Consider the following 10,972-nt stretch of genomic DNA (forward strand, 5'->3'; position numbering starts at 1 on the left):
CTTGTTGTAACAGATTATCAACTTGTTGCAACTTCTTCAACAACAGTTAGATTTGTCGCAACAACTGACCCATATGTTGCAACAACTGAACCATCTGTTGCAACAAATTACCAACTTGTTGCAACAGCTTACGCATATGTTGCAACAGATTACAAACTTGTTGCAACAGATTATCAACTTGTTGCAACTTCTTCAACAACTGTTAGATTTTGTGACTTGTTTAAAACTACTGAAACTACTGAACATAATGTATTGAACACAACTTAAATACTGAACACCTAATATATACTTAACAAAATGTCTTAGAAAGGTACTGAACACATAATATATACTTAAATTACATAATGTCATCAAAAAACACCTAATATATACTTAAATTGTTCAACATGCCACATTTGGGCTCCAAAAAACGCAAAATCAATAAATTATTTATCAGCCCATCTTAGGGCTCCAACACCTTTTCAATGACACCTAATGCCCATCTCCATTGCATCCTCCCTATAGAGTTGTCGCTGATTGGACTTTCGAATTTTGTCACAGTTGTGCCGGTAAGCAAAGCCTCCATAAAAGCAATTGACCACGAACCACATGCCCTACTAGTGACATTGCGGGGGAGATTCTTTAGCCTATTAAATTCCCACGATTCATTGAGTAACTTTGCAGGCAAATGTGCAGACATGCCACTCTGTTTCAATAACTTGGGCCACAATTCCATTACCAGTTGCATGAAACAAAATAAATCATCTTCGTCATAGACAGGAACGTTGTAGTCATACACATTTACCACTCCCTCTTCAATCATGAAATCGAGAGTGACAAAATGTGTGACGTTAATATTCATCACTGTTAAAACCTTCTTTGCACCAGCCCACGAGCAGCCACCCGGGTAGGGTCTAACACCCCTACAATAATCGACGATATCATCATCCCACTTGAATTCGGCAAGTCTAACCTTCAGAGGCATGACATTTGTAACTGTACTCTCTTTTGTCAATTCTGCATACCTTTTGAGCATGTTGTTGTAAAAGTTGAGGTCCATGATTATGTCAGTGGAATCATAGTACTCAGGGAAATTGATTTGCCTCATACGCGTTAGAATCAGGACTTCATCTACATACTAAAGTAAAAGTAGTAAAACAATTAGTTACTTGCTGCAACAGATTCAACAGATTATCTGCTTGTTGCAACAGCTAGTTAACTTTCTGCAACAGATTCAACAAAATAAAGGAACTGTTGCAACAGCTAGTTAACTTGTTGTAACAGATTATCTACTTGTTGCAACAACATACTGAATTAGATAGATATATACAAGTGTTGAAACTTACCCAATCCTCCCACCAAATTTCCATGCTTGTCAAAGCCTTGAAGTCTGCTGCTCCAAATTCATGCATTGAGTACATGATTTTCCCACTCTTTTTGGACTTAATTGCAGTCTCAACCTTTTTCTTTCTTTGGGCATGTACAGGCATGAAAATGTCAACCTTCTTTAGCACTTTTGGCCCAACATCGAGAAGAGGAGTCTTCATTGACTTACTGGAGTAGCAACAGATTTTCTTGATCTAACTGATGCAAGTGTCTTGGCAATTGCTTTGCCCCTCCTCCGAACATGAACAGGAGTATAAGGTGAGAAAGATTCTTTGATGGATTGATACCCCTCTTGGATATCAACCTCTGGATAGAAGTGTTTGTGGCTTCTTGGGCCTGCACCAATTCCTCCACCTTTCTAATCAACTTATCCATTTTGTCCTTGCAAGTGGTGCACTCACAAGCACATGAGGGCACCTTAGAGGTACCGGCACCAACATCAGCAAATCTTCTACCACTCAATCCACCACCACTAAAATTACCACCAAATCCGGAAAAATCACTAAATCCAGCAACTAGAGTAAATCCACCAATATTAGCATCATCATCTCTTAATTTTTCCCCAGCAATACTTGCTGGGATATCATCACCAATACCACCACCAACAACAACAACATCAACAGGCTGAACAACACCACCAACAGCATCAGCACCACCAACAGTATCACCAGCAGCACCAACAACAACATCACCACCAACAACATGACCACCACCACCAGCAACAACATCATCAACCCTAGTGATGCCTGTCACTCCAGCCAATTCCCCTTTGAACCGATCAATCAATCTGTTAGGCACAGATTCTATGGGCACAAGGTGACAAGGCATGGCATCTCCAACCCTCTTATTGCTGGGACAAGCTATGGATTCACAACCTACAACAAGAAAGTAGATATATCAAAATGGTGCCAAATCATAAAAAGCAAAACCTATTTAAAACAAGTTATCAGGTTGTGGCAAAAGGTTACACATCTGTTGGACATTGTCCAACAGATAGGTAACTTGTTGCAGCAGGTATCTCATCTGTTGGACATTTTCTAACAGATGGGTAAGTTGTTGCAGCAGGTTGCTCATCTGTTGGATATTGTACAACAGATTAATAATTTGTTGTAACAGATTATTTTACTTGTTGTAACAATTTACTGTAACAGATTCAGAAGTTATCAAATTAGCAAATAAAGTGATCTGTTGCAACAGTTGTGGTACTTGTTGGAAATTGTCCAACAGATTGGTAACTTGTTGCAGCAGGTTTATCATCTGTTGGACATTTTCCAATAGATGGGTAACTTGTTGCAGCAGGTTACTCATCTGTTGTAAAAAACTAGTTGCATGTTATAACAGATTCATATGTTGGGTAACTTATTGCAACAGGTTGATCATCTGTTGGACATTCTCCAAAAGATGCATGTGTTGTTGCAGCAGATTACAAAAGTTGTTGCAACAACTAGTCATCTGTTGTGTTCTAATGCTTACAGCTTTCTTGGAGGGGTTGAAAAGGTCAACACTCAATTTTGTGTTGTTCCTGGCAGTGAGTCATCTAAGAATTCTTGGATAGGTAACTTCTTCGGAGTACTCCTTGCCTTGATGCCTGAGGTGAGGAATGACTTTAAATGCCCAAGCCTAGAAAAAAAGATGCCATCAAAAATCAAAATAGTGATTGAAATTAAAAAAAAAAAATATTGAAGAAAATTTACCATGAAATCCCAAGGGAAGCCATATAGGTTTTGTGTCTTCCCCATTGGCTTCAAATCCTTCATCAAATATTCAACAATCAAGCTAAAACTTTTAAAACCCAAGGCATAGTTGTTGAAGGCATCATAGTCCTCAGCAAGTTTATCAATCCAAGCGGTACGTTGTTGTTTACGTCTCTTGCCCAAAAAACACTGTGCACAAACCAAACCAAACTAAGCACAGTGCCTCTTTGTGCTTTTTTAGAAAGTTTTGGACTCCAAATCTTGCAACAATTTCTTTTGAATGTAGCTTTTTCCCACTAAGTTTACCAAAGAGACATCATTCTTAGCTTTGGAACCATTTATTTTCTTGGCTGCCTTGGGAGTCCAGGCTGGCTTGGTTAATACAACAGTAGGAAAAGGCTCACAAGGATAACATCTCAATCCGGTAACTATGACAAACTCCTTCATGCCAAACAAACCGGCATGCCACAGTAATTGATCCACACCTCATCCTTTCTATCACAATAATCCTATGCTTCAAAAGCTCAGAAACCATTGTCATTTGAAATCGGGCACCGGTATCTTCAGGAAAATCTAAATAGAGCCCAAAGCAGCTAGCCCTAAAGAAATTCTCCAACCCCTGCTGCCGGAGAATGCCCCTGAAGGTGTCAAAGCCCTTGCCCGTGCTTGATCTAACCACAAAATCACCAGACAAATCATTATTTCCATTCAGCGACATCGTCACGCCGAACTTTTCAATGCTGAAACTCTTGACGACCTCGTCAATGGAAGGTCTATTGGGATATGTGGCAATACTAGAAGACTCAACAAGATTGGTATCCACATTATGTTTCTTTTTTCTTCTTAACTCGGCCAAGGTCTGATCTGTTGATTCTTCTTCTTCTTCATTACCTTTTTCAGTTTTTTAATCCCCTTCACCTCCTTCATCCCCTTAACCTCCTTCATCCCCTTCATCTCTTTCTTCTTCATCTCCTTCTTCTTCATCTCCTTCAGCATTTTCTTCATCTCCTTCAGCAGATTTTTCATCATCTTTTTCACTTTCTTCTCTAGTTTCTTCACTTTGTTCATTTTTATCACTTTCTTCTTCATGCCCAACAGAGGTTTCGTGGGTTTCCTCTCTTTCTGAAGCCCCAGTTGCACTAACTCTTTCCTCTAGATTTGTTGATTGACAAATAGCAGTCACAAGTTTATTTAATGGTGTTTGCACCTTGGCTCTTTTACTACTTTCTCCCTCAGTTGGTTTCTTTCCTTTTCTTTTAACTGGAGCCATTTTATCTACACACGGGAGATAGAAAAACAGTTTTAATTGATTAGTGCAACATTCGAAGTAAAAAGGGAAAATGAATATGTTGCAACAAGTAATCAGTTGTTGCAACAGATTAAGAATATGTTGCAACAAAATATGAAGTTGTTGCAGCAGAATATTAAACTGTTGGAAATAGAAAAACAGTAGCAACAGCTTAGCAACTATTTTAATTTTTTACAACAGCTTGTTAATATGCTGCAACAATTGTTGAGGTTTTACTGCTTCAGCTGCTGCAAAAACCTCAACAATTGTTTTGATTTTATCCAACAGCTATCAAAACTTTTCCTAAACCATACCATGACAGCAAAAACATCTAAATTTAACTACAAAACATCTATATTTCACTACAAACACACAACCATCACAAATCTCACTCACAACTTAAACAAAATACACCAAATAAGGATCTTTTTTAACCATGCAACCTCAGCAGATGTTTGCAACTGTCAAACAAGTGCTGGATTTGCTACAACAGCAACAACAACAACAACAACAACAACAACAGCAAAAACATCTAAATTTAACTACAAAACATCTACATTTCACTACAAATACACAACCATCACAAATCCTACTCACAACTTAAACAAAGTACACCAAATAGGAGTTTTTTAACCATGCAACCTCAACAAATGTTTGCAACTATCAAACAAGTGTTGAATTTGCTGCAATAGCAGCAACAACAACAACAACAACAACAACAACAATAGCAAAAACATCTAAATTTAACTACAAAGCATCTATATTTCACTACAAACACACAACCATCACAAATCTCACTCAAACTTAAACAAAATACATCAAATAGGGATTTTTTAACCATGCAACCTCAGAAGATGTTTGCAACTGTCAAACAAGTGCTGAATTTGCTGCATCAGGTAACCTCAGTTGTTGGAAAACATCAACAAAATTGCAAGTCTTTTTTTCGAAACAACAAGGAGAAGAAGAACAAAAACACCACCAAAAATCATAATTTCACAACCACAACCACTATTTACAAACTCACAAACCCCAATAGATGCAACAAATACACGAAACTACAGCAAAACAAACAACATTCAAGACAAATCCATGCTCTTCTTCATCTTCTCTAACCAAAATCATCACTTTCACACTCTGATTTCAAAACCCTAACTTTTGAACCAAGTGAAACAAAAAGTTTACCTGAGAATGAATAGAGAAGCATCAGCAATGGAGAGAGAGAGAAACGAGCAACAACGAGAAAGAACACTGATGTTGAAGAGGAACGAGCAGCAGCAGCAATGGTGGGGGTGGTTGCCGGTTTTTCTACTTAGTGCCTGAGGAACCGTCCTTTTTTTTTGTGAAATAAAATGAAGAAGTAGTTGGGGTTTTTTGGGGGGGGGGGGGGGGGGAGGAAGTGGGTTGGAAGAAGCTTTTATATAATGTGTGTGGATTTTTGGGTATTTTTTAAAAGATTATAAGTTTTAAAAATTATAATCTAGTCCCAACTTAAGTTAATCACATTTTTAAGATAAATTTGATCTTGGCTGGTCAAACTTGTCATCATTTCTAATTAGGAGACTTTTTTGTCACCATAAGTTTTTGCTTCCTACTTTCTAAGTAAAGGAACATAATACTTTACTGAAATCTATGATACGTTGTGAAGAAAAAGAAGTTGCTTGGTTTATCTCCAATATGTTTTTAGGATGATATTCAACCTAATTTCCCAAGTTAAGCCTTAGACGAAATTTCGCAGCCATGGAAGAGGAGAGAATGGAATAAAGAGAAGTTTATCATGGGTTCTCAAAGAGGAAACTAACAGAGGAAGATAAAACTTTTGACCATGATTAAAGAATATTTTAGCAAAGTAAATCTAATTCGTTTACTCTTCAGCAGGACAAATGTCACAAATCCAGCACACCACCGGAGGAACTGGAGGAAACTATCACGGAAGGGGATCCTAATCCCAGAACTATTCAAGCAATCCTTATATATTAAATATTATAGTGCATTAAAATCATCATTTATTTGGTCGCCATAGATTTTAGCATCTATCTATATTATTATTATTATTATTATTATTATTATTATTATTATTATTATTATTATTATTAACAGTCCCTCACAAAATTACCTCCTTGATTACTCCAAATACACAAACATGTACTGACAAAACACTCTCTACTAGGAGAATAAATGAGTTGGTTTGGTTCGTTTTTGTTTTAAAATCAAAATACAGTAAAATAAACACAAGCACCAGTGAGTGCAATTCGTACTCTAATCAGGCACCAGAGATTTGGCTACTTGATGGAGCTACCATCTCAATATTATAAAAGGACAGTACACTGGATAACGCAAATACTCCCATAGCCACTGCTACTGAAAATAACGCGATTTTACGAAAAAACAAGGCTATTTATTTTTGGCTGCTTTTCCTTCATGGATTCTGACGCCATCGACCCTGAGAATGCAAATAGTAGTGAAAACATAAATGCTTGAAACAGGACAGGCTTTCTTGTGAATATTACAGTTGGTACAAAATTCCCGTCTATTCTCTCTGATGGAAGTTGCAAAATTAAAATAACCGTCAGATATGCAATTCTGAATATGGCGTCTTGTGTGGCTGTGGTTGTTGAATATGTAACTTCGCCATTAAAGGGTCGTTTTCTGGAATCATCATCACTTGTTACATTCATTGTAGTGAAATTCATGTAAAGAACTGATGGACTATATATCATTAAGGGAAAAACTGCATCTTATATATAGCATTAAGGACGTGTCAAAGAAAAAAAGAGCGTTTACAGGGTAGGTTCGGAGAATATAGTGGGGTGTTTCTTGGTAATTTCTCGTCACATTTCAAAGTGACTTTAATCAAAGCAAGTTTCCCTGAAATGATTCCATCAGAAAAAGTAGACAGTCCAACAACAAAATGGGTCCCTTATGTATGAAAAGTAAACATTTTTAGTCTGCAGAATTTAATAATTTATTCAATTTAGGTGAATCTTTTTTCATATTCATCCGTATTAAAAAGAATGATTTTTTTTATATTTAAAAATAATTTATCTATATATAATAATTTATAAACACACAAAATATATGTGACTTATTTTATATTATAAGTTTAAAAGTCTTTTCTATTTTTTTTAAATTCTATGCTCAGTTAAATAGATTCACATAAATTGAAACGGATGTAATATTTGTTAAATTTAACTGAATTGTGAAAGGAAAAAAAAAAAGGATTAACCATAAGCACCAGAAAGTCCCACCAAATCCTAATATATCCAACACAAAAAGTTACACTAACACTAAAAAATATAAAAAATAAAAAAATTATACCTCAAAATGTTGCACTGAGAATTAAAAATAAATAAAAAATAGCAAAACTACAAAAACGGTATCTTTAAATGAGTGTTCCCCCGATTTTTCTTTTATATTTTCCGTTAAGTCTAACGGATAGATTCCATGTATGTTCTCCAACAGTCTATGCCATTCATTCGGAATCATATTCGACAAATATTCTTGACATTGAGGATATAATTCTTGAGAATTTGAAATTAATGCTCGTATCATATTATTCTTTCATATATTTCTACAAATCTAAAAGACTTACTTGTTCCTTTTTAATTTATGTGAACCTATTTAAATGAGCACGGACTTTTTAAAAAAAAAACTTTTAAACTTATGGTGTAAAATGGAGTAAATATCTCAAAAGGTCACTCAACTTTGAGTAATTATGTGGCAAAGTCACTAAACTTTGTTACATATCAATAATGTCGCTCAACTTTGGCCTTTACTCTCATAAAATTACTCAGCTAAAGTTCAAAAGTTACTTTATATTTTAATTTTGGATATATATTTTAGTTTTTTCTAAACTTTAATGTATAAAAATTAATCTATTACTTTAGACACTTTACGTGAGAGCTAAGTTGTTAAATTTCAATTGACTCATTGAACACAGTAATGCCAACAGATTTATTTTTAACCTTAGTTCCAACGTATATTAACCAAAAAATTGTTGTTGTTTTTTTTGGGTAAAAAAAATGTTGTTGCTTACAAAAGGAAAGGGTCCAACCGGTCCTATGTGGCCTCTTCCTTTCAGCCAGACCAATAGTAATATTCACGTGTTTCTATATATTCTTTAATTATGATTAATTAATATGTATTTTTATTTTATTTATTTCTTAATTAAAATAAAATTCATACATATTGATTTGATGTAAATATCTTGTATGAGTAAGTCTTCTCTGCTAAATAGATATACGAAAACAAAGTAGAAAGATAAGAAAATCTAGACGAAAAGAAAGATTGTAGAAGCTAAAAAGAATGACAGTCCAATAAATAAATAAGAAAATAATTTCAAGAAAAAGAATAAGAGCATACATATAAATAAGGTAGAAACAACAAAGAAAATGAGTTTTAAATGAAGGGTTGTTAGGTGGATGTTGAGGTATTAAAATATGATTTTTTTTTTTTAAAATTTGTGGGATCTGTGTCTACATGACATAAAAAATTAATTAATATTGTCATGTCATATTTTTTTGATGACATATTTAGTTGAGTGATTTTATGAGAGTAAAGGCCAAAGTTGAATGATTTTATTGATATATAGCAAAGTTTAATGATTTTGCTAAATAATTTCTTAAAGTTGAGTGACCTTTTAAGATATTTACTCGTGTAAAATGGGCATATATATTTTGTGTGGTTATAAATCATTACGTAAAGATAATTATTTTCAAATATAAAAATGAGTCATTCTTTACGGAATAAAAGAAAACAGACTCACATAAATTAAAACGGGGAAAATTCTTTATTAAGCGATTTTCATGTCAGTGATAGAATACTCTTCAAAAAGCTGCGTTCAAATTTACTGTATTCTTTAACATCAAAAGAAGGTTTTGTTTTTGTTTTTAATTACCACTAAGCAAAGTTGCCTAGAGGTTGATATTTTATTATAAGTATTAAAAGCAAAAACAGTACAGAGTAACGTTCATAAGAAAGTAAAGTCTTTATCTTAAGCCAAAAAGTACTAAAACACCTAGAAGCTTCCACCAGAGCTTAACTTGGTGGGAATTTAACGCAGAAGACGATCGGAGTCTTCAATTAGACAAAGAACACAATCTCTCCGATATGACATCATGAACACAAACTCAGATCTGAGGAAGACTCCAGAGTGAGACTATGTATAACTCTAAACTCTCTCTATCGTTGAACTAAATATCGGTTAAAAATCAAAATTAAGTAGTTGAACTGAAAATTAAAAAATTGGGCACAGGGTTTAAGATTTTTTTTTTGAACTTATGGTGTAAAATGAATAAATATATTTTGTGTGATTATAAATCATTAGCAAAGTTAATTATTTTCAAATATAAAATGAATCAATCTTTACGGAATAAAAAAAATAGATTCACGTAAATTAAAACGGGTAGAATTCTATATTAAGCAATTGTCATGTCAGTGATAGAATACTCTTCAAAAAGCTGTGTTCAAATTTACTGTATTCTTTAACATCAAAAGAAGTTCTGAATACTATTAGAAGCAAAATCATCATGAATCAGAGGAGGATTCAGAATTTAAATTTTATGGGTTTAATCTATAGATTTTTAGCATTGAACTCATTATATTTTTAAAGTTAGGGGTTCATATCTACTATTTATTACAATTTTAATAATTTTTTACACATAAATTTAAGCTCCGCGTCCAAAGTTTGAGGTTCAGTTGAACCCCAACCTTATAGGCTACATACGCCTCTGTCATGAACACAAGGAAGACTCCAGGGCGAGACTCTATATAACTCCAAACTCTCTCTATCGTTGAATTAAGTATCGGTTAAAAATCAAAATTAAGTAGTTGAACTGAAAATTAAAAAATTAATGCATCTTGCTAACAAATCTCAGTAAATTCTTCCATTACCAAAAACTCTCTCTCTCTCTCTCATGGGCTTTCTTGTCTTTTTACCCAAATTCCCCAATTTTTCCCTCCGAAATTCTCAACCCTAACATTCTGTTCCTCAAACTCAAGGTGAGATTCATGTCGCCCTTCGTTGCCAACCGTCTCCATCCCTCTCATGAATTTGCTTTCTATTTCAAAATATTTTAGAAAAATGGAATCTTTCCAGTGAGTTCATAAAGTGCCTCTATACCAAACTTATATTGTAATGATACTTACACCAAATTCTATTTTAGCGTAATATTTGGTGGTTTGGAGCTCCAATTTTACATCATTTCTTGCACCAAATTTGATATAACACTATTCATTCAAATTTGGTGTAACACTATTCATCAACACCATTACTATTCATCAATAGTATTTTTTTATATAACACTTTTAATTTAACATATTATAAATTTTAATTTTTTCATTTACCTCCCTAATATACCTAATTATTTTTTATATAATATCTTTATAATATTAATTTTACATCTTAATTTTGAAATGTAATTTTTATAAATTAATTTTCATATATATTATTTTTATTAATATAGCATTTATGGGAGCAACATACTAATCGTGGAAGCTGAATATTGATGTAGATATTAAAATAAATTTTACCATAATGTAATATTTATTTAATTATATTTTATAAATGATTTCACTTTTATTTGAATTATCCATTAATATATATAACGTATAATATTTGCTTACAATT

The 10,972-nt window shown here is 33.7% G+C and overlaps 1 protein-coding gene across 5 annotated transcripts; it reads right to left on the bottom strand.

The window, feature by feature from the left end:
• Positions 1-268: 268 nt before the first annotated feature.
• LOC132626192 (uncharacterized) lies at positions 269-7,182 on the bottom strand. 5 transcript variants are annotated; one of them, XM_060340973.1, is made up of 6 exons: positions 5,530-7,181; positions 3,060-4,334; positions 2,839-2,985; positions 1,326-2,240; positions 1,005-1,117; positions 269-902 (listed from the first exon to the last, which is right to left on the bottom strand). In XM_060340973.1, the coding sequence occupies exons 4-6, from the start codon at positions 1,524-1,526 to the stop codon at positions 443-445; spliced, it is 774 nt and encodes a 257-aa protein (XP_060196956.1). In that variant the 5' UTR covers positions 1,527-2,240; positions 2,839-2,985; positions 3,060-4,334; positions 5,530-7,181; the 3' UTR covers positions 269-442. The 5 variants fall into 5 exon arrangements, with proteins under 5 accessions (XP_060196956.1, XP_060196955.1, XP_060196960.1 ...); XM_060340972.1 differs by having other exon boundaries at positions 269-1,117; positions 5,530-7,182; XM_060340977.1 differs by having other exon boundaries at positions 269-1,110; positions 5,530-7,176.
• Positions 7,183-10,972: the final 3,790 nt, after the last annotated feature.

The sequence above is a fragment of the Lycium barbarum genome, chromosome 2 (genome assembly GCF_019175385.1).
Source record: "Lycium barbarum isolate Lr01 chromosome 2, ASM1917538v2, whole genome shotgun sequence".
Lineage (NCBI taxonomy): Eukaryota > Viridiplantae > Streptophyta > Magnoliopsida > Solanales > Solanaceae > Lycium > Lycium barbarum.